This window comes from Sciurus carolinensis, chromosome 9 (assembly GCF_902686445.1).
Source record: "Sciurus carolinensis chromosome 9, mSciCar1.2, whole genome shotgun sequence".
In the NCBI taxonomy this organism is placed as follows: domain Eukaryota; kingdom Metazoa; phylum Chordata; class Mammalia; order Rodentia; family Sciuridae; genus Sciurus; species Sciurus carolinensis.
In genome coordinates, this window is record NC_062221.1 from 40,837,519 (window position 1) to 40,862,532 (window position 25,014).

General features: G+C 39.4%; 1 protein-coding gene across 1 annotated transcript in view; it reads right to left on the reverse strand.

Annotated features, from left to right (window-relative positions):
- Positions 1–25,014, reverse strand: part of LOC124993592 (protein NLRC5-like) — a 128,006-nt gene that overhangs the window by 99,217 nt on the left and 3,775 nt on the right. Inside the window, 2 exon segments of the mRNA XM_047565461.1 lie at positions 12,681–12,847; positions 16,003–16,216. Coding sequence (XP_047421417.1) covers positions 12,681–12,847; positions 16,003–16,216 — 381 coding nt within the window.

The following is a 25,014-nucleotide window of genomic DNA, read 5'->3' on the forward strand; positions in this document are numbered from 1 at the left end:
ACCTCTCTGAGGTCCCAAGGTAATGAGAAGTCAGAGACCAGTCTTGGGTGCAGGATCTTAGGTGTAGCCAATGCTACACCTTGAGTCTTCTCTGATCTTCTGTATAACTCCAAGACTTAGAACCCTGGGATCAGCATGTGTCCACACATCCCTTCTTACACAGTGACTTAACATGAGGCTGCAAAGATAAGCCTGCCAATGGGATCTTTCACTCCCATTTGGGGATGTTGGTCCTCAGTTGTCTCTCCCAGCAGTCTTATCTCTTTATTGCCAAGTCGTAACAAACATAAAAATACTATTTGAGCTCAAGATGTCCCCAAATGGGTATAGAGTCTTACAAAAGTTTCCTATCCTGGATATCACCTCCCCTGTGCCCAGCACCTGGAGAACATCAAGACTCACAAAATCCTGAGACCTGAAGATCTATAATATGAATACATATTTTACAGTGTTTTTATTCTTGAGAGAGGAAAAGACAATGAAAAGGCAAGGAGAAATGTACAGGGTTTTAAAAACTACAGTGAGAGCTGGAAGACTTTCAAAGGGGAAGTCCCACTTGTCAACCTTGATCTCTCAGATATACCATGTGGTGAACACAATGAATTACACCCTTAATTTCAGCTCTCTACTTGTAGACTTCTCCTACTGTAAAGATGACAAAATTAAAAGGACATTTCCCAGTTTATCTTAAAGCTAGGTTCTGGATGTGATTTAAATCTGCTGAACCCTGGCATGTGTGCAAGCCTTGAATTTGCAGCTGAGATATATGGGGAGAGGACTGAGTTATGTGATGTCCAATTTCCTGCTCTGTGTGGTTTCCAGCCAGCGGCTGTGGCAAACACTTTCGATTTCAACAGGCAGTGTCCTCATCATGATGGGCAGTCGCTTCCATGATAGGTGGCCCAGTCATGCGAGGTGGCTATGGGAGTACTTCCTAGAAATACAACTTAGAATCCATTTCTCCATAAGCTATTTAATACCTGCAATGGATCCCCTCCACCTGATCTAGCCAAAAGAGAATCCTAGTCTCTGCCAAAGAACCCTGCCAGATATCCTAGGATGGCAGAAGGTGGGGGTAATTGCTGGAGGAGTAGAAGAGCCATGGGAGGCTTATGTTTCATGAGCCTGGTGACTGTGTCCCCACTTTCTCTAGTTCAGCCGTGCTTGATTTTACTTCAGATTTACTCCATAGACTCAGAATTTCAGCCTGGAACTTTCTTTAGCTGGTAACTCCTTGTTCTTAAATCAACCCTCCCATTCAATCCTGAACTGCAGGATGCCCATGTTTTGTACTCTCTTAACATGTTCTAATCCCCTCATAATTTCAGTCACAGCAAGAATTAAGTAACAGTTTATATGATTTAAAATACAGGTCTGCCCTGCCAGACAGGCAATTTCAGGAGAGCAGAGGCTTTGCCTTATGCACTTGTGTATCCCCAGTGTTCAACAGTGCTTTGAACAAGGTCAGGGCTCAATAAGTAGAGTTTGAATAAATGTACTCCATCTGCCTGCTCCAATTTTGGTGCCTTTAACTGAATATCCACTTCCATGATTGTTGCAGCAAAAGAAGATGACCTGGAGAACTGGGTCTGGCACTTAAATGCTTCTGCTTGGGAACAACATGCATCATTTTCATGAACGCTTCATTGGCCAAAAAATTCACAAGGTCACCTGAATTCAAAAGGGTGATCCAGGATGGAAAAATAAACTGAAAATACTGGTGCACAGTAGTAATAATGCCTATTGCAGCCTCCCACCCAGGAAGTTGACCTAAACATTAAGGTTGGGGTAGGGGAAAGTCCTGATTATTCTGTAACTGGTGACTTGAGTTTTATCTCCTAAAGCAAATGCATTGTATTCTTTGCTCTAAACCATATTTCTGGTATTTCACTTTTACTGCCTTGTTCTCTACTGGCTAGTGTGCATTCTTATCTTGGCAGTTCTAAGCTCAGGGATTTACCAGAAATGTCCCTGTGAAAATGAGCTTTAGGGCAATGGCAGAATCTGCTTACCCAAGCAGGCTGACCATCTATTCATTGTCTTCACAAGGCAAGTGGATTTAGTTCCTTTGTTACACATGAACCATGGCTATGCCCTTTCATTCATTTGCCTTGAATTTCAGTTGCTTTTGGAGTTTTGCAGAATGGAATTTCATCAACAATCAATGGTACATTTATTGAGCATCTGTTCCCTATAATGCCTTTGCCAGGTAGTGATAGATGCAAAGAAATATAAATAATCTTCCAGTTGAGGAAACAAGTTGTAAATCCCCCAAATACTATCCAAATTCATGGTCATATATATTTTTTTAAATGTACTGGTCTTCAGGCAATAAAAGAATTTCAGAGATGCGAAAACTGCACACAGTCAGGGTCTGGGGGATGTGAAGAGTGACCTGGGCTTGAGGTGTAGGAGAATTCAGGTCACCATGCTGCATCATCTCCTAGGCCTGGGCTTCTCCAGGGAGAGCCTGAGAGAAGATAAGGAAGGAACAAGATCAGCAACAAGGATACAGGAAGAAGCACCTACTATCGATGACCATGGAGCGGGTGTTGCTGGGGCAGCCAGGGAAATGCTGCAGGCAGGGCACCTCACCCAGTGGAGGCCTCCCTCTGTGGGGTCATCTCAGTTCTGACTTCAAGTCTTCCCTGGGTCATAGTCCCTCCTAGGATTTCAGAAACTCTACCTCTTCCTGGAAGTCCAGTTGGTGCGTCTGTTTCACATCCTCTCAGTCAACACTTTGCTCCGACCATTGCTGTGCTAACTAGCTGTAATTTCTCTTGTGCTGGGCTAGTTTATATGCAGGGTAAGGGCGCAGAGTCAAGACCCAGACTCTGGGAGTGGGTGGAAGCAGGCTTGTGGCAAGCAGCCTGCAAACTTGTTTATTGCAGGAACAGCTATACATTTTATAGGTTTCTTGCCCAATCACAATGTGCCATGGGGGATCAGACCACCAGGTTCCTATACGGGTTCCTTTGATAACACTGAGTCAACTTGGGGCAGTTGTTTACTTTTCTAGGTAGCCGAAGCGGAATGCTCCTCCCTACAAGTTTTCCTTACACACTTGAGACATTCACTGCTGCCAGCCAAGAACTAGGATTTCTCCCAACAACTAGCTACATAGTTGTAGATATAACCAGACAGCACATTGGGCTGACCCTCTGCCCTGAACCTCTCTTCCATCACCTTGAGTGACAGACATCCCATTGTGGATGCATGCCCGGAAGTGCGAGAAAGTTGGCACCCCTGAGGTAAACCTTGACCAATGGGAAACTTAGGGGCACACAGGAGATACATGTTTCCCCTCTTTCAAGCCTTGGGCTGCCAACTGTGAGGGCATTTTACATGTTTTCTCAGAGGGTCACAGAGGGAGTGAACCATTGTGCCCATAGGAGTTACCCCTTTTCCTCTTTGTAGTTTCACTTTTCCTTGTCCCAAAAAACCCACAAGTCCACAGGCCCAAGATAGGACACATCTCCCCAAAGAAAATGTTTAAACTTTTTATTTTCTTTTTCCATTTTTTTTTCCCTTTTACTTTCTTCATTAGGCACTTACCCTTTGTTTCAGAGTTGATTAACAAGGGGGGAAAAGACTAATTCTTTGCACCTTACTCTAAGATTAGACTCCTTTGGAGATCTTTCCATATTAACACATACCTACCTACCTTATTTTAAAAATAAACACAAAATATTAACTCCATGGAATATCATAATGTATACAATCAGTTCTCTGTTGATGTGACAAATATTTCAATGGACATCTATACACGTGTCTGTACCCTCTTTTCCCCCTCAAGCTACCCTAACCTTTGTTTTGTTGTTATTTCTGCTGACAAAAATGTTGGGAGAAGTATCCTAACCTTCGTTTAACAAGGACAGACCAAGGATGATAGTCTCCATGCAGTAAAACTGAGCTGGTGGAGAGGTAACCTGAACACTCCCAAGGAAGTTACTTGATCCTGGGTGTGCAGTCTTTATTGGAATTCGGTTGAGTAGAAATTATTGACTATTGCAGTTTCCAACTCAACTGTCACCCAAGACTCAAAGCCCCCACCCCACATCACATTGTAGGTGTAACTCAGAGGCCACATCCTTCATTACATTGTTACTGTCTGGCCGACCCAAGGACCTCGGCAAACAAAGATACCCCTATCAGGAAGCTGAGGCTCCCAGAAGCAGGAGACGGAAGATCAGGCCTCTCTTGAGGCAAGTTTAAATTCTTTACTACATAATACCAAACTCAGAAATTATTCCACTAGATTTTTATAAGAAATTGTCTAATTAGTAACATCTAATTTTTCTCTCAAAAAAGTTTTTTAATCAAATAAAATGGGAGTAACTACTAATTTGCTGAATAGTAAGAAGTGTCTTTAACAGCAATTGGGTCAACATATGGCAAAGAGACCATAGCAGTATTCCTATCAAAGAATCCTCCAACCTCCCCCACTTTCAAAACCTATCTCCTGTGGAAAACAGCAAGCTGTATTGGGTCATATATTTTTCCCTTGGTCTTGAATCTCTGTTTATTTTAAGGGAAAATTAAATCCTTATGTTTCAGAATCGCTTAGACTTAACTCATTTAAAAATTTCACAATGGAAATTATTTGCTTCTCTTCTCTAAATCTTGCAGGGGGCAGGGAGAAGAGTGAAGAAAATTTTACCAGGCATTTGAATGTTATTTTCCCTTTCTTTTTGCAGTACTGAGGATTGACCCCAGGAGTGCTCTACCACTGAACTACAATCCCCAACCCTTTTTATTATTTTTGTTGTTGTTGTTTTGAGACAAGGTTTTGCTAAGTCATTGAAGCTATCCCCAAACTTGAGATCCTTTTGCCTCAGTTTCTTGATTAGCTGGGATTATAGGCACGCACCACCATGCCTGGCCATTCCAAACTTTTAATCCAGTCATCTAGTTTTAGGTCATGAATAATAACTTGGTGCTAAAATTCCATATGGACCATGTTCTTCCACACCTAACATTCAGATCATATCACCCTCACAAAGCTGTCTGGGGCTTTATCAAACTAAAGGGCTCTCTCAAGTCTTTTGAATGCTCAAATCATTTATTGTATTGACCACACCTCTGTTCCCATCTAATATCACCTTAAGAACTTCTCTCTGCAAAAAGAGTGTAAAATCCTTAAGTAGGAGGTACTTCCTACCTCTGTACACACTGCTCATTGCCTAACCCAGCACATTTTGAAAAGCACTAGTGTTTTATTTAGCTTTTTGTTGGAGGATGGGGGCAGGGAATGGGGTGGTTCTGGGGTTTGAACTCAGGGGCACTTTACCACTGAGCTATATCCCCAGCACTTTCTATTTTATTCTATTTTTTTTATTTTGAAACAAGTTCTCACTAAGTTACTTGGGGCCTTACTAAATTGCTGAGGTTGACTTCAAACTTGCAATCCTCCTGTCTCAGCCTCCAGAGTCACTGGGATTACAGACATGCACCACCATGACCAGCTTAGTCCACTTTTTAGTCACTGTGACCAAAAGACCAGATAAGAACAACATAGAGAGGGAAATTTTTATTTTGGCTAATGGTTTCAGAGGTTTAGTCCATGTTCTATATAGTTTTGAACCCAAGGTGAGATAGAACATCATGGCAGAAGGGTATCATAGAGGCAGAGAGAGAGAGAGAGAGAGAAGCGGGAGCTCTATTCACCAGGGATGAAAGCATGTCCCAGTGACCTAGCTCCTCCTGTCACATCCTACCTGCCTACAATTACTACCCAGTTAATCCATATCATTGGATTAATCCACTGGATTAATCCACTGATTAGGTTAATGTTGTCATAATCCAATTGTTTCACCTCTGAAAATTCTTCTGTTGACTCACACATGAGCTTTTGGGGGACACCTCATATCTAAACCGTAACAGCTAGCCAAGCACACAGTAGGTGTTCAAGAAGCGCTTGATGATGATGAAACAATTTACATTTTTTGTATGTTTCTTTTGCATATATTATTTATTTGATCCCCATTATGCACATTAATTTTTGTTCTAAATTTGGAAAAGGTGTTCCCCCCAACCCCTATTCTTTAGTTCTAAAGTCCTAAACCACTAGCTCCAGTGAAGCCCACAGAAATTATATTCTATATCTAGTAATTACATATCTTCTGTGTGACACTGACAGCATGAAATTAAACATGATTGAACAGATAAAGTTTGAAAGAACTCCTGAGGTGTGGGAAAGGAGCCATTTTGCTTTGGCTTTTAATATGGACTATATCCACTCCCCCTCCCAACTAGGGAGAGTATACAGTTAACCTCAAGAACCAAGTACAATCAAACTCTACAGACTTTTTTGTTCCTTAAAAGCAACAGATTTTCACTTTATGTAACTTGTACTTTAAATAAATTTAGTACTTGATCAGAGGCTCAATCATCACCAATTCCCAAATTCTGCAGCTAGAAGTAGTACACCTACTATTTGGTTTCTGCTACACAATTATGTTAAATTAATCCACTGGTTTAGGCATGACAGAAGACCATATTCTGCCCTCAGAGGACCTTTAATGACTCACTGTCTTTGTCCAGGAAAACAGTGGACATTTAGGAAAACAAAGGACACAGTGCCATTCAAGAAAAATGTGGTCTGGGGACTGTTCTCTTTATTGCTGTATTTAGTAGGTCAGTTTTCAGAGTTTCTTGTCTAGCCATAATAAAGATTTTTAAAAATCCAGTGTTGATACATTCTTTAAGGCTTTGGGGACAATCATTAATTAGATACACAAAGTATCCTTGTGACTTTGGGTCACCTATCCATTTTTTTCCAGCCGAACATTTCTGAGGCTCTAGCAACTTTATCTGCTACTTATTTTGTAAAATATCTGGGAAACTGGTTGACTGTGAACAATTTTTAAAAACAACAGATTTTTCAGTAAGATGCTGTGACTTCATATGTAGTTCTAAAAGACGTGAGCTTACGGTCTTCCCCAGAGAGAAGTTGGGCAGACCAAACACTTTTGCAGAAGTCCTTGAATAAGAACAATTCTCCTAATAAGGCCAAGATGTTATTTGGTTGGTTCACTGTCATCCTTATGGTGGAGTTTTGCGAAGGCTTAGTGACATGCTGTCACAACAAACTGAATGAAGAAACAGATTTGAAAATCTGCCTGTCTTCTTGTAAACCAGATGTCACAGAGATTAGTGCAAATAGAAAACAATGCCACCTTTCTCTCTCAATTTTTAAAAATAAATTTTTTTCACACAAATGTTATTTGTGTTAACATGTAGTGGGTTTACTATTGTTAGGTTAAAATGGATATTTTAAAATGCTCTTTTAATTTCTAACACAGTGGGCATTGATACAGATACCCATTGATACAAGGTTTTGAGGCAGTCAGTCAACACACTTTTAAAAGAAAAAAAAAAAAAAAATGAATCCTGAGACCAAAAAAGTTTCAGAAGTCCTTGCTGGTGGAGAGGAAATAGCATCTTTTTGAATTGAGACAACCGTGCTGCTTCCTAGCCACCTTTACACACACACACACACACACACACACACACACACACACATGCACACACGCATGCATGCACAGTCCAATCAAGACTTTTTTCATCTTCTACTTAAGAGAAATAAACAATTTAATTCAACAAATAAATATTAATCTGCTCAACAAAGCAATTAAAAGATAAAATTCCCTACCTGAGTAGTTGGTGGAAGAATCTCCTGAGAAATGGAACAAATATTTACATCCCTCTAAAATTTTGATGTTGAAAATCAATCCCTAAGGTGACATTTGGAAGCCGGGACTTTGAGAGAACATTAGGTTAGGAGGGTAGAGAGCTTGTTAATGGAATTAGTGCCCCCTTAAAAGAGACCCTGGAAAGGTCACCTGTCCCTTCCACACTACCTAAGTTTCCACAAGGAATAGTGACCATTTGTAACTCTAAGAAGGAGTTCACATGTATTAACATTTATTTATATAAGCATAAAATATCTCTGAAAAAAATACAAAAAAAAAAGTTATACTATTGATTGTTATCAAGGAAGGAAGCTGGAGTTGAAGTACAGGGAGAAAGACAGATCATTGGAATTTTAAACCTTGTGGATCTATCATTATTTACTCAAATTATAAAATAAAATTTAAGTGAAAAAGAAACTAGGAACATTTATTCTATTTTTATGGAATAAGGTGTTGCCCAACTCTGGAATCACAAAGTCAGTTGAAATCTTTAAACAGAAAACATTTTTTTAATTAAAAAAAATTTTAAAAACCAACGCAAGTTCAACTTTTTTCTAAAACACCTCCCAAATACTTGGTTTCACATCTACAAAGTACAGCAATGAGATTTGACTGTAAAATTCATTTTTCTCTACCAGATTATAAATTCTTTGAAGGAGATGACCACCTAAATATTTATAAGTCTTGCAGTTTCCTGTAGTACTGAGCACAGTACTGGGCATGAACAATGTACTCAATAAAAACTTTTCTATTAACTGCTAGTCTGCTAGACTGCTAGGTCTGCTCCCAAGGAACTGAAATGTCACTAAGCCAATTTTATGTGGCAAGTTATTTTTCATGATGAAATGGGACCAGCTAAGGGGAGACCATGCCTGCTCTGACCAGCAAAGCAACAGTATCAAAAAAAAAAAAAAAAAAAAAATCAACTTTTTAAAAATTTGATATTTTATATTTAATTGTCATCATGGAAGATATAGATAGATAGATGGATAGATAGATATCTTTGGATTCCCTACAAGTTATTTTCTAGTGTATTTTCTAGGAATTGTTTTTACTTGTTTACACAACAGGGAGAGCATTGGTCTTCCTTTCCACCCAGGGGCCTCTAAGAGCTTACCTAGTTGGGAAATCAAATAACAGGGGAGATTTACTGCAATGATATTATCTATTGGTCTCCAGTTTTGGGGTTTTTGTTGTTATTGTTGTTGTTTGTTTTGTTTTGTTTTGTTTATAAATCTGTGATTTTGAGTATTTGTAGAAAAATCATTCAGAATCCCAAGGCACTTCATAAACAAAGCAATAAAGCTATTGGTTCAATGTCGCATAACTGAAGATCTGCCCAGGCCTCCTTTCCACAGAAGGCAACTGTGATCAAATGAAGACTTTCTTTGTTTTTTATTTTTGTGGTGCTGGTGATTGAAACCAGGGTCTTTGCATGCTAGGTGAGCGCTCTACCACTGAGCTACATCTCTGGCCCCTAAATAAAGGCTTCTTAGGTTTCAGTTTGGGCCTTTTGTTTCCAATTCTGAGAACTAAACTTTTGGAATTAATCTCTGGACTAGATTCTAAACTTGGTCAAGTTTGATTTTCAGTAAATGGTGGTTGCCACTACAAAAACATGGTTTAAATGCTAGAATAGAAAAAAAATTAGCATACGAAATTTTTTCCTTCATTTGAAAAAGTTGTCACCCAAAAGCAGTGAAGAATCCTTGCCTGGTCCCTCCAATCAGTAGGAAAATACTGCTGATTAGAATAAAATGTTGGGCACATGACGATTTTGTTCCCAAGCATTTTCATTTGGTTTTATAGGGTTTACAATACTTCACTCACAGGAATGACTACCTCAGTGCAAAATTTCAGATGATGTACCATTTACAATGTTCTACTTCCTCTTACAGATTCTCACTCTCTAAAGTTCCTCCAGCTCTTAACTTTGCTAGAATTGCAAATCAGAATCACCAGAGCTCATGTGTTTAAGTTTAGAAATTGTTGGAAGAGAAATTTTTATTCAAATTTGCTTTTAATCTTTTACAAAAGACAGGCAAGGGATTGTGACCACAATTTCAAAAGCCAAATGCTGTTCTGAGTTTTGATTGTTTTGAAGAACAAAAGACTTTTATTTGCTTGGAAACATCAGAGTTGATTTTATATCCAGATACACTGAAGAGATAACAACAGGTTCTGGGCATAACCCACGACTTCTCACACAGGCCTTACTTTCTGATGTTTCATAATTTTCTAAACATGTTTCAGAGTTATTGACAATTATAAAAATTTGCAATTTAGATGGACATCAGAATATCTTGACAATTTTCCTCATGTTTTAAACTAACTGGGATAGTCAACTGTTCATCATTGTGACCAAAATACCTGACACGAACAACTTAGAGGAGGAAAAGTTTATTTTGGGTTCATGATTTCAGAGGTTCAGTCCCTATTCGGCTGGCTCCAAGACAGAACATCTTGGCCGAAGGGTGTGGTAAAGGAAAATTGCTCAGCTCATGACAGCCAGGAAGCAGAAAGGGAGAGAGAGAAGGAGAGAGGGAAGAGAGAGCAAGAGAGGGAGGGAGGGAGGGACAGAGGCCAGGGACAGATATAGTACAAGGCCACACCCCAACTGCCTACAATTACCATCCTGTAGTCCATTCAAATTACTAATCCATCAAATAAATTAATTCACTGATGAGTTTACAGCCCCATGATGTAATCATAACCTAAAATCCCCACCTCTGAACATTGTTGTTTTGTGGATCATGCTTTCAAAAAACTGAGGGAAATTTCTAAAGATACAACAGAGAAAATCTGCTCCTTGCAATGGAACAAAATCTTTGAGTCTTTAAGAGTGCATCTCAACTAGATTACTTCAACAAATCCTTCATTTAGTAGCCTGAGTCATAAACATTTGTTTATCCTTTAGCTTCATTTATCCACAGAGAAAGGTAAAGACTTTCTCTTGGTAATTTGCTTTATCATTTCAGTTAAAGATGATTCCCTTCTTGAAAGAAGTTGAATTTTTCTAATTTCAAATATTTTCTTCTCAGGGAAGGTCTCAGAGAGAATCTCTGTTTCCACATCTATGAAGCCAGCTCGTGCATCTCCTCTCCTACACAGTACCCCACTCAGTCCTGCTGGACCAGATTGCTGGATGTTTTAAGGACCTGGCAGGGGGCCAGGACACTTTAAGATCTTGGCTGTGCTCATGCCAAACTCTTGGCAGGAAACCCGGCTATGCAGTCCAGGTCCCCATGCTAGAGGCCGGGAGCTTGGTCTCTTCCAGGATGCCTGACTTCTCACCAGGCAGAGGTGGGGCATTTTGCCATGGCCAAGAATCTTCCCTCTGCTCTGTTGTGTTGGCTTAGAGAACTGTACCCAGTGACCTCCTAAGAGGCTGCCATTTTTTAAATATTGTTTATTTCATCTTGGTCTCATGGTTTAAAATTTCTGTTTGGTGGTGTTATATTAAGTGCATAGTTTATTGAGTCATAGGACATGTGTATGTAATCAGAGAGAAAATTCATACTTAATTTTTTTTTATACTGGGGATTAAACTCAAGGGCACTTAACCACTGAGCACAACTCCAGCCCTTTTTAAAATTTTTTATTGTGAGATAGGTTCTCACTAAGTTGCTTAGGGCCTTGTTACGTTGCTGAGGCTGGCTTGGAACTTGGGATAATCTTGCCTCAGCTCCCGAGCCACTGGAATTACAGGTGTGTATCATTGTACCCCAGCTTGAAAATATTTTTGATAGGAGTTCCCAGTCAGAAAAATTTGCATACTACTGGTCTATGAGCTAACGTTCTAGAAAAGGGTTTCTATACCCTCTCCCCAAAACAACTTAAAAGCTTTTGTCCAAGACTAAAGAACCAATTGGAAATAGCTTCAATGGCCAAAAATGGGATAATGTAAGCTTTAATACAAACAATGAATTAAAACATATTAAATAAATTAAAAATCCATGAAGTCATAATATAAGTTTAAAAATAAAATCATCAGTCATCTGTAAAGAGTGTCAGTGAACCAACTAGTTATTCTGAAAAGAATGGAGCATCGAACTTGACTTTTTCTGTGAGTTGTACCCTACAGTACTGCTTCAATTTGAATGTATCTCCCAAAGTTCATGTGTTAGAAATACAACCGCCAAATCCATACACTGGAGGTATTTGAAGATGGACCATTGAGAAATAATCAGGGTAAGATGAAATCGTGAGCCACTTATTCCCATGATGGAATTAGTGGCTTTAATAATAATAATAATAATAAGAGAGACCAAGTGCACACACCCATTGCTTTCACCATGTGATGTCCTCTGCCGTGGAATGACACAGCGAGAAGACCCAGACCAGATGCCAGCTCCTTGCCTTGGATTTTCCAGTCTCCAAAACTATGAGTAACACAGTTCTTTTCTTTATAAATTAGTCAGTCTGTAGTATTTCTGTTATAGCAACAGAAAACTGATGAAGACAGGTGCCAATATTTGATGAGGGAAAATGTCTCTCTACGTAAACACACCCATGCGTACTCAAGGAACGCCAGGATTAGACTATCATTATTTGGCCAATGTCAAATGAAATAAGATCTAGGCTATGACTGTCAATAACTAGTAACAATACAAGAAGAGAGAGACTCAAAGATGATGGCCTCCTAATGGAGGATCCACCACCACCTGTGAAGCAGTCCACCCAAAACTCATACCCAATTCAGATCAAGAATCTGAACCTATTGACTAAGTTTTGAGAAACATGGAGGCGGGTGGAACATGCTAACATCAGCTTAGGATTTAGTGGGTGAACATCCTGGCCCAACATCCTAGCCCTTCGCCAGAACACAGCTGGGACGGTGAATACCATTTGCAAGGAATAACCTCATTGTGATCAGGGGAGCCACCATCCCTTTGGTTTCCTAATGTAACAAAAATGTTTCAATTCCTCCTTCTCTGAGGGTTTCTCTGGGTGTGTTAGTTTGCTCTGGCTGCCCTAACAAAGAACCAGAAACTGGATGGCTGAAACAATGTATATTTACTGCCAGTCCATTTTGGAGGCTCAAAGTTGAAGATCAAGGTTATGTTGGGGTTGGTTCCTTCTGAGGACTGTGAGGAAGAATCTGCTCCAGGCCACTCTCGCTTATAGTGTTTGCTGACGATCTGCAGTGTTGCCTGGTTTGAAGATACATGCACACAGTGCTCTCACCATATGCATGTCTGTCTCCAAACTCCACCTTTTTATAAGGACACCAGTCATAGTGGATTAGAGTCCACTTCAAAAAAACTCAGCTAGATTACTTCTATAAACACTCTGCCTCCATGTAAGGTCACATATGTGGGTGCTGGGGTGAGGACTTCAACATATGAGTGGGCAAGAGGACTTGATTCAACCATGACTTTGACCTTCCTGCCCTTGGGAACAATTGCATTAGTTCGAATTCCCAGTTTTCCAATAAAATCACTGGGCTACAAGTCCCAAAGCTCTGCTTCCTTTGCCGTGGGTTCCCACATCACCCTTCTCTTCTTGGCTCCTGGAGCTTTCTAAACACTTCTCTGGTTAATGTCAACTGGTTAATGTCAACAAGGCTCTGGGTGGCCTTGTTTGTGGCTGTTACTATCCTGTAATTTGGTTCCCATCTCTTTTTTTTTTTTTTTTTTTTCACTATATAAGTCCATGAATCCTTAAAGAATGGTTTCTCCCCTGTGGACAAACACAGTGCCCTTGGCCAGTTTTCTGTTGGCCGATCCTTAGGTGACTGTTGCATTCCTTGGGCCCCTTTCAGAAGGTAGACTGCTCCTTTCAGGAACTCAGGATTGTTTGCCAGATCTACAAAGATGTGGGCAGGTAATAGGGTATTTCTCCCCTATTGCCTTTGAACTCTTCTAAGATGGAATCAATTTTTCTTCTCTCTTTCAAGATATGTTAACTCTGCTTTTAAGGGTAACTCAGTCTCCTTAAATTGGGGGATAGTCATCACACTTTTTTTTTTCCTGAGACTCTTTATCTTGATGTTCTAAGACTTTATACCTTCTGAAATTAATTATGTCACTTTTCCAAGAACTTGGGGGCTCCCATTGAATCAGAAGTCCCTATCACCTTCCATGACACTCAGGCTTTCCTAGGGCTGATGTGCAAATCAGGTGTCCACCAACCCTCAGCACATGAGAATCATCTTCACAATAGCCAGCATTCCTCCCTGCTCTTAGGAATCTGTGATCCAAGCAAGCAAGCAAAGAAGAAGTCTTACCCCTCCAGATGCAAAAAGGAGACATCCAACTAGCATGGCTGCATTCTTAGCCACAGCACTTAAACAATATTTAAGCAGAGAGATGACAGCCACAGGCTCACATCCCTTAGCTAGAGAGAGCCAAGCATTGTCAGCATGGAACTTTGGCAAACTTAGACTCATTTTGTGTTTTCTAAGAATGGACGGTTTTATTCCAGGTCATCAGACAATACTAATAGTTATATAATAGTTACATGCTAAGACCTCGATTGCAAAAAAAAAAAAAAAAAAAAATAGTGCATAACATGGGGAGACAGGACTAGGGAGAGGAGAATTTTAAAAAAGCCCAGAAATTTCAAAAACATAGAATACCTGGGGAATAGTGGGGGGGAAGGAGGGAGTGGGAATAGAATGGAATGAGTTCTGTTCCAATCCATTCAACATCAACCTATGTTGTGAGTGCTGAGAAGTTTGTGAAGCCAGAAAGACATGGGTTCAAACAGCCCTGTATCTACTAGCTCTTCACGTCTGACTCTATCTTTGCCTCAGAATCCTCATCTATCAAATGAAAGTAATAAGTCTCTTGAGATGAATGCATGAGATAGCACCTAAAAAGTACATGGCACTGGGCACAGTGGCAGAGCCTGTAAAACCTGTTACTTGGGAGGCTGAGGCAGGAGGATCGAAAGTTCAGTGCCAGCCTGGGCAACTATGAGAGACCCTCAGCAACTTAGTGAGACCCTGTCTCAAAATAAAATAAAAAATAAAAAAGGCTGGGGATGTGGCTCAATGGTTGAACACCCTTGGGTTCAATCCTGGTACCAAAAATAAAAAAGACCAGGACGGTAGTTCAGAGGTAAAGTACCCCTGGATCCAATCCCTAGTGCAAAAGGAAAAGAAAAGAAAAGAAAGAGAAAGAAAAAGAAGAAGAAAAAAGAAATACATGGCATAGGCCTTAATAGAGAGCAAATACCCAATAAACGATAGCTTTATTATTACTATTGTTAATACTAAATCCAAGGTGACCTCCTCTGTTCTGTTGAAAGAACAAAGGTGATTCCTTTGGCCTAAGCCATCTGCAGGGCAAAGAATTTCCTCTGTCTAAACCCAGGTTGGCATCTTTGTAAGGGAATTTCCACGAAAACCATGCCGGACACGGGAAATCACATAAGGGAGTTTATTAAGCAAACAGAGTGTCTCCCTGCAGGGTAAGAGAGAAAATGAGAGGAAAAGAGAAAGGAAAAGAAAGGGCATGTGCTAGAGAGAGTGGAAAGCCAGGAGGATAGAGAAAAGTGAGGAGGACAGACAGAAGAATGGAAAAAGATGGTGGCGAAGCTATGGTAAACAGTTGAATTATAACAGGGGACCAATGTCAGAGAAGGATACTTGCAAGCTGACTGATGAACCAATAGCTAGTAGCTAGGATGTTCACAGACTGACAAGTGGTTGGGAGGTGGGGGAAAAGGCTGCACCTGATGGGCGGGGGAGCAGCTTTATACATTACAATCTTCAGGTCAAAGTTATTCTATAATAAACATGTTCACATTTCCCCCAAAGGTTGGAGCAGATCTACTGAATTTCTTTGGCATTTTGTAAGATGGAGGAGCATTTTCCTATCATTACGTTTCACCCTCTTTTCACACTTTCAACAGTTCCCTAAGTACACTTACCAATTTCACCAAATCTATCAAAGCACCCACAACATTAGAATCGTGTCTCTGAAGGCACAGCTGGAAGGACCTGAATCAGAAAACACTTTCACTGATGGAGGACCTGACTCGGGCAGCCTCATCCCCAGTGAAGGGCAGGGTGAAACTCTAGCTGCAGTCACTTGGCAGGAAGACTGCAGCCATGGATTTTGAAGCAGAAATAGAGGCAGAAATGTCATCTTTACATGGAAAACAAATGCTCTCACCTCTGTTTCTCTTCGTGCATCTTTGTGGGGGAAAGGGTCAACATTAGGTGACTAGAAAGTAGGCAAAGCTAGTGAGTGACATGAAAAATTGATGCATTAACTCTAGGGACAAAAGAGTAAAATCACTTCTTTTTCTGTTATACTTAAAGAAGTCATAATTCATTCCAGAAAATCGATTGACATACTGTGGTTGCTTGTCTTTTGGATTGTGCTCCCAGCTTCTTGACAGACTGGTTCTGGCCGGGGCCTGGCTGCCCCACGGCTGCCGGGGAGTCTCCCTCCGTAGGTGAACTGAAGGAAGTCCCTGCTTGGTTAATCATCACCACGGTTGCCAGCTGCAACTCATTTTTCCTTCTGAAGCATATTTCTTTTTCCATCTGAGAGAGCCTGGGTTTATGGCTACAGGGTGTGACAAGAAGCACATAACTTTGATCAGGGTTAGTTCCTGTTACATCAAGGAAGATTTTGTTTGATTACAAGAAGGGGACACATTATTTTTTGTGAATCTTGGCTGCCTTTAAAAAAAAAATCAGAGACCTAAGATGGGAAACTACAAAGAAAAGAAAACAGAACAATGTTTGTGCAAAAAGGTGACTAAAATGCTTGAGTGCTCATCTGTGGAGAGACAGTGACTTGACTGACTGTGAGTGCCAAGCTGTTTTTCCTTCAAGGCTTCTCCTGATGAATTTCCAAGCACTCTGTCATTTGTGGCTTCCTAAACCTTGACTCAAACCCACAGAATATTTGGAACTTCTTTTAGGGAATGTTTTAAAACTTCCATTCTTTGAACATAACTCTGACACAGGCAGGAAGGACGGAAGAACTGCAATTCAGCCTGATTCCTCTGGACTCTCAACTCCAGTTCCCATGATGAACCCCAAGACTTGATTTTTTTTTTTTGTCATTATTATCTTTGCCAAATAAGATCCTTCTGAGCATCTTTAAAGTTACCTTGTAAACCAAGCTCTTCCTTCCTTTGCCAGACAGCTCTATTGCACTTTGTAGTCACCATTATCAGAATCCATGTCATTGTTCCTGGTGCAAGGCGACATCAGTGCCCCTGGGATCCCAGGCTGGTGCTTGGAGACTCAAGAGAACGTGGACCCTGCCTTCTGGTCACAAACGCTCTTAAGGAAGGCAGAAAGGTAACAAAAAAATCCACTGTGATGACACACAATGGTGGTAACAGATATGAAAACACTCTGGTGCTAGGTATGGTGACACACACCGTAATCCCAGCAGCTCAGGAGGCTGAGGCAGGAGGATCACAAGTTCAAAGCCAGTCTCAGCAACTTAAGGGAGACCCTGTTGTTAGGGGACAAATAGATGAGAATGGTAGGAACACAAGGTTAAGGGAATAATTCTATAAAACAGGCCCACTGTGCTGACCCCCACGTGCTTTCTTTGCCCCAAAGCAATTCGCCTGCAGCCTACCCAACTAAGTGGACAGACTATGCCACTTTCCTTAGCAAACTGAGGCAGGATCAAAGGACCATCAGTCAGTGTAGGTAATGAGTGATGGGGGTCAAGAGGATGACCACTGGTTATTCAGGAGAGAGCAATGGGTTGCTAATGGTTAACCTCTGTGTCCCTGCTCTTGGTCACTTGTACAGGGAAGAAAGAGAAGACAGTAATTAAAGAAGGGGTTTCTGGGGTCTATAAAAAACCAAGTCTCACACCCTCCCATGGGCTCTCAGCTCCAAGGCCCCACTTCTCTTCCACGAAGTCTGTCTCTGTTTCTTTTTAGAATAAAACTTGTTCTCAACATTTGTTTTGGCATCTTTCAGGTGTTTAATCTTCAACATCAGGGAACAAGAACCTGTTCCCGATCTCCAACAGACCGGTATCACTGTCTCTAAATGAAATATGAGAAAAGGGCTCAGTGGTTAAGCACCCCTGTACCAAAAATAAACAAATAAGTAAATTAATTAATTGATTGTAACCACTGGTGACTTCAGGTGGGACTTGGTCCCACAGCGGTGGTTCTCCCCTGTGAGACCCAATGCTCAATTCTCATAGAAACACCTTGCATCACCCTCTTCACATCCTGAAGTGTGATTCATTAAAATATATAACTGGTGGACACACTTCCAAAAAAGAGGACTTTAAGGGCAGTGAGAATGCTCTGACACATACTATAAGGGCAGAGGCATGTCATTATACTTTTATCCAAAACCCACAGAATGTCCATCCACAGTGTACCACAGTGTAAACTGTGGACTTTGGGTGATTATGATGAGCCAAAGTAGGCTCATCACTAACAAATGTCCCACTCCAGCGGGGGGTGTTGATAATGGGGGGAAGCTATGCCTCGTCGGGGAGGTGGTACCCAGGACATCTCGGTACTTTCCTCTCAGTTTTGCCGTGAACCAAAACCTTCTCTTAAAAAAGTCTTTTTTAAAAAATCAATAGAATGACATAACTGCAACCCAAAGGATAAAAGCAAGGAAAGAAATGTTTTTAAAAAGTGTTTTAATATACAAATATTTTAACATGATTATACTGAAAGATATGAAAAGTCAGACGCTCCCAACTACTTATAGTGAATATTTTAAATTTAATCTTATATTTATTTTATTACCTTATTTATATTTTGACATATTCATTTTGTATTTAATATAATAATACATTGTTATTTATATTCAATGGAATTTTTATTTTTAAAATACGTGACATTTTGAAAACAGGACCAAATTAGTATATTGTACATAACACTATATAGAGAGATTTTAGAAAGAAGGAAAGATAGATGCTAGATAAACAGAGTGAACAAGCTATGTAGGGAAAGAACATAGAATAGAATAATGGATTGATCAGGTGACTCATCTGGCATGAAAGGCATTGTTCTTTTTTAAAATATTTTTATTTGTTGTTGATGAACCTTTTTTTATTTATTTGTATATGGTACTGAGAATCAAACTCAGTGTCTCACACATGCTGGGCAAGCACTCTACCACTGAGCCATGATCCTGGTACGGCACTGTTCTTAGTAACATTTTTTTTTTTAAATATGATGAGCAACTCTTAATAAAGTTTGGAACAAAAGAAAGAATCTTCCCTCAACTTTATCAAGTTGAATGCATAGAAATTTCAATGTACTCAAAAACTACAAAAAAGAAGACTTTGTGTTTCATGTAAAGTGGAATTCTCTTCTGAGCTCTGCCAATTGTAATTCCTCTTCATGAATTCCCAAAGAAATGTCTTAACATTGTGTGTAATACTATGCAATCTTTGTTGAGTGGCATGGTCCACATTGCCAGATGTCCCCTAATCCCTGAAACCAACACTTAATTGAGCTGTAACATTTCCCAAATAACCAACCAACTGAAACTTTGATAGGTTTTTTAAATTACCAGAGGAAGCAGCATCAACCCCAGTGTGGACTCCTGGTCTTTAATTTCAAGTCAAATAACCCTGGGTTCAAAGCCTGGCTCTGCCTCCACTAGACTCTTGACCCCTTGAACTCAAGTTCCCAGCAGTTAAATGGAGAAATAACAGTGGCTAAACCTGAGAACAAGGTTCTTCTGAGGATGGTATATGACAGAGCACTTGAAGTATTCCACTGGTAATAACCATTTAATCACCGATTAAGTATTGGTCACCAGGAACGTGAGCTGCCTATATAACCACGCCTCACTAGGAGGTTAGGGTGGGAAGGAGGCCCTGGAAGTAATGTCCTATAATCTTTTTTAACTATTTGGGATGCATAGACCTTCTATTTTCCAGGGTTGATGATTTTTAAAAGTTCTTCATGAAGGCATCATTTTCTCTCACCTATTGAACTTAGGTGTTTGTCGTAAATTTGTTACTTCTTTTGTTGCTTTCAAATAAAGGAAATTTTGCAGCAATTTCCTATAAGTTCCAAAGGCTGTGACACAACTACTACATGTGATTTTTCTTTTCTTGCAGTGCAGGTAGAAGTCTTCTGCAAAGGGGAGAACCCTTTAATTTATCTGATCCAAGCTTTAAAATTAGCTCAGGATATTAACTAGAACAGTTGCTAACAATACAGATCCCCCCAAATACATACCTTCTTTCCCTGTAGAGTCTCCTTCAGTTAATCTGGGCTTTTTGCTAAGAAAATTGTAGAATCTGGTGAATTAATAATAGCTAAGGTTTACTGAGTTTCAACTATGACCAGGAATGATTTTAAGTTCTTTGTATGTTCAAACCTGCATCCTTGCCCTAACTCAGAGGTAGGTACTAATGCCATAAAGGAACCAGTATGTGAGCCAAATAGCCTGGCTCTAGAGCACCTGCTTTCAACAATTACACTTTCCTCTCCATCTTCTTTACCTTATGCTATGGCTTGAAAGATTTGTTCGTATCACCAAAGCAGATAAAGGTGATGTTCTGTTTTACACATTTGGTACAATATTTAAGAAGAAATGCTTTTTTAAATGTATAAATGAAACAATAAGAGAGAAAATAAAAGTGAGAAAAAAACATTTAAGGAACAAAACATCAGCTAGCTGTGAAATGACTTCAACAGATCTAATATCCATATAATTAGGGTACCTAAGGAAAAGGGGGAAGGATAGAAAGGTATTTGTAACAGTAACGACTGAAATTTTTCCAAACTGAGGAAACACAAACTCATAAAGCCAAGAAGTTCAATGAGCCCCAAACACAGGAAGCATGAAGAAAACTAAACTAAGGCATATTATAATCAAGTCACCTCACACCATAGTAAATATTAAAAAAAAATCTTAAATGCAGTCAGGGAAATAAAAGAGTAAAATGGCATATACATGTGTGTGTGTGTGTGTGTGTGTGTGTGTGTGTATAGACAAGCTTCAGTATAGAAAAAAATAAATGTCTCTATATATTTTCAGTGAAAATAACTTTCAAAAATGAAGGCAAAGTTGAAAATCTTTTTAAGATAAACAAAAGCTAAAAAAGTTAATCACCTACATACCTACATTGCAAGAAATATTAAAGGAATTCCCTTAAGCAGAAGAAAAGGATACCAGATTGCAATCTGGATCTATCAAGGGAATGAAGGGCACTAAAAGTGTTTCCAAGGATGAAGATGATGATGTGTCTTATTGGAAATCCTCAGGGCTTGAACCATTGCTGCATGGACATAGTAACAAATCCAGCAATGATGACTGATGCGGGATATTTTGTAACTAACTCAAATTTGATTTTTCCAACTTGAGTAAGACTGATCCTAAGTTATCCTTCAAAGGCATAAGCAAGCAACTGGGAAGAGCCCCACAGTAGACTACCACTTTCAAGTAGCTTTCAGTTTGCTGAAAATGAACTTGAATCTTCTTTTTCTAATCTCAGTGAAGACCAAACTTTGGACTTTTTTGAAGGAAGGTAAGTAGCACTGAACAAGCATTAGTTTAAGAGGCATATTTCAAAACCAGAGTAAAGTCAACCATTTTCACAGGCTCAGCTTTATTCTTCTTCACCAGCATCCTTTGCTTAGGCTTTGAGTGTTCTAATGACTCAGGTCTGACACCGCATCCCATAAGTGGTGTTATGGTTTGTATGAGTGTCCCCCAAAGGTTCATATATAAAGTCTTGGTCCCTGGGGTGGTGGTACTGGAGGTGGTAGAAACTTTAGGAGGTAGGGCCTAGTGGGAAGTCCTTAGGCCTTTGGGAGCAAGTCCACAAAATGTATTGTGGGACCCTTCCTATACCCTCTCTCTCTGCTTCCTGGCTTGAGATGTGACCATTCACTCCAAAACTCACTTCTGTCATAATGTGTTACCCTCACCAAAGACCCAAACCAATGGGACACCCGATCCTGGATTTGAACCTCCTGAACTATGAGCCAAAATAAACCTCTTTTTACTTCATAAAAAGTCTGCATCCAGTATTTCATTATAGTGAGAGAAAGTTGACTAATACAAGTTGTGACTCACAGGCCCATTGGAGCTTCATTTGCAAGTAATACAGTGAATTCAAAACATAGTAACACTTGGAAATCAGCTCTTGCAGCCAGTATGTGTTTTATAGCTGGCAGAGTAGTAGTCCTGGTAAATACCATGTCTTTATTTTATTTATTTATTTATTTATTTATTTATTTATTTATTTATTTATTTATTGTCATTGTTGCTGTAACAACTTATAAAGAGAAAATTTTTCTTGCAGTTCATGATTCCGGAACCTGGGAAGTCCAATATGATGCTTACTGACATCTGCTTAGCTTCTAGTGAGGGCCTTTTGCTGCCTCAAATCATGGCAGAAAAAGAAGGGCAAACTGGTTCAAGCAGAAGAAATGAAACACAAGACCCAGGCTTGCTGTATAACAATCCACTCTCATAGTAAGCAATCCAGTTCCATGAGCCAAGAACTCACTCACAGGGGAGGATCTCAATCCCAAGACCCAAACCCCTGCCATTAGGCCCCATCTCCCATCTCAGTCACATCGAGGAATTAAAGTTCCAATACATGTCCTTCTGGGGAGCATGTTCAAACCATAGCGCACAGTTAGTTGGTTTATTTGGTAGTGAACTTTCTATGATGACAATTGATAACATAAATTTAGTTCAAAACACATTAAAGCATGGTGAGTAGACAGTTCCAAAATATGTGAATGAGGGTTTCTGGCTCATAAATGGCAACTCTTTCTTTGAGAACTACAGCTCCAGTCCAGTAGCATGACCTGATAACAGTCCATCTATTAGTACAAACATCTTTACTAAGATCATCATTCAAAGTGATTTTGCACCAAATTCAAATAAAGTTCCAACTAATATCCATCCAAAGTCTATCCATATGGGGTCAGCAAAATACATATAATCAGAGCAATTTAAATATACAATAAAATCTGTTAGAACAAGAAATACTTGTTGTATCTACAAATTCACTCTAGTGCACATGTTAGTGAATATTAACAGAACACAAGAAACCAGGCAGTGAGCAGTGGTGGGTAATTTTATTCATTTTCCTACGGGCCAGCCTCATGTCCCCCACCTCATATTCCTCAAAGTCAATTTTTTGTACCTACAAATATTTCTATCAACTCCAATTGGGTACACTATGTCCTAACCATTAACTTCTCCAGACTCTCTCCTTTCAAAATGTATCATTTTGAACAGAACTCTTCTAATGTGTCAGGACCAACAAACCATACTCTGAACAAATGCTTAACAACCAGAATTCTGTCACCTAGTTAGATGACAGTTATTTCTACCTCTGGTAGCCAAGTGATAGTTGACCGTGCTTCTCCTCAGATGCTTGGTAGACAGATGTCTTTGATTTCAACCTTTTGCATCTCTACATCTATTTCTCCTGATTTAAAAGCACCATGAAATTTTTGAAAAGATATTTCAAGTCTTTTCAGCAAATTGTTCTGGGAAAAATGAATATATCCTTGCACAAAACAAAATGCAGTTGGAGCTTCCTTTTCACCACAAACAAAAATTAACTCAGGATGGATCATAGATACAACTGTAAGAGCTAAAACTGTAAAATTATTAGAAGAAAACAGGTGAAATGTTCATGGCATTGAATTTAGCAATACTTTCTTATATATGACTATATACATGAAAAAGTAAAAATAGATAAATTGGACTACAGCAAAATTTAAAATTTCTGTATATCAAAGGACACAACTGATAGAGTGAAAAGGCATTTTATGGAATGGGAAAAATATTTGCAAAATTATGTATCTGACAAGAGATTAATATTCAGAACATAATTAAAAGATGCCTATAATTCAAGAACAAAAAACAAGCAACCTGATTTTTAAAAAAGTCCAAAGGACTTGAAAGACATTTTTCCAGAGGAGGAAATGCAAATGGCCCATAAGTACATGAAAAGATCCTCTAGATCACCAAACATTAGGGAAATGTACATCAAAAGCACAGTGGAAGGGCTGGGAGATAGCTCAGCTGCTAGAGTGCTTGCCTTGCAAGCACAAGGCCTTGAGTTCGATCCCCAGTATCACAAAAAAAAAAAAAAAAAAGCACAGTGGGATTCCACCTCACACACAATAGAATTGCCTTTACTAAAAAAAATTCAATTACTAAAAAAAATTAATAGTTGACAACATTGTAGAGAAATTATAACCCCATGCATTGCTGGTGGGAATGTAAAAGGGTGCAGCTGCTATGGAAAACAGTATGGTAGCTCCTCAAAAAATTAAAAATAGAATTACCATATGATCCAAAAATTCCACTCCTGAGTCTACACCCAAAGGAACCAAAAGCAGTATTTCAAAGAGGTATTTGCACACCCATGTTCATAGCACCATTATTCACAAAAGGGAAAAGGTAGAAGCAACCCAGTGCCCATCTATGAATGAGTGAATGGATAAGCAAAGGCAGTATATACACACAATGGAACTCAGTCTTAAAAAAGATGAAAATTCTGACGCATGCTTCAACATGGATGAACCTTGAGAATATTATACTATGATTAAGAAGTCAGGCACAAAAGAAAAAGTACTGCATGATTCTGGTTATATGTGGTACTTAGAGTAGTCAGATTCACAGAGATAAAAAGTGGAATGGTGGTTCCAGGGGTGGGTGGAGAGGTGGAAATGGGGAGTAGTTTAAAGGGTATAGAGTTTCAGTTTTGCAAGATAAAAAAGTTCCAGATTATCTACTGCACAACAACGTGATGTACTTACTACTGAACTACACACTCAAAAATGGTTAAGATAGTAAATTTTATGTTATTTTATTATAAATTTTTAAAGAAGATCTTTCATGCTATGTGGCACTCATAAAAGCGATTCATTATTTGGTTATAAAACATGGGCATCTGAGATTGCTTGGAAACAGGATACAGCTCATGCCAAGAGCCAGCACATTAAGCTGGAGAAGTGAGAGATCCCAGGGGCAACTTCAGAAAATGACTGGGTATTGAGTACTAATGGGGTAATATTTATAAAACTCTAGAGGCCCTTTTACCAAAAAGATTTTAAGTAAAGAAAAAAAAATACTTATCATTAGTATCATTGCACTATTTCTATAAACATTGTCACATTGTTAAAAGGAAATCTGTCTGAGTTTGAGCTAAATATCTATTAATGATAGGCCCTTTGTCACAGTAAGAAATATTTAGTTTCCAGAAACCAATCTTTAAAAGCCTGCTTTGTACAACTGTTGAAGTCTATCATTGCAAGGATTTATTTTTGGCACCACCAGATCCTGGAGCTTCGGCTAATAGCAGTCAACTGAGGTAATTCTACCTTAATTTTGCAAGTGTTCTAATGGCAGTAAAAGTATGTAGCC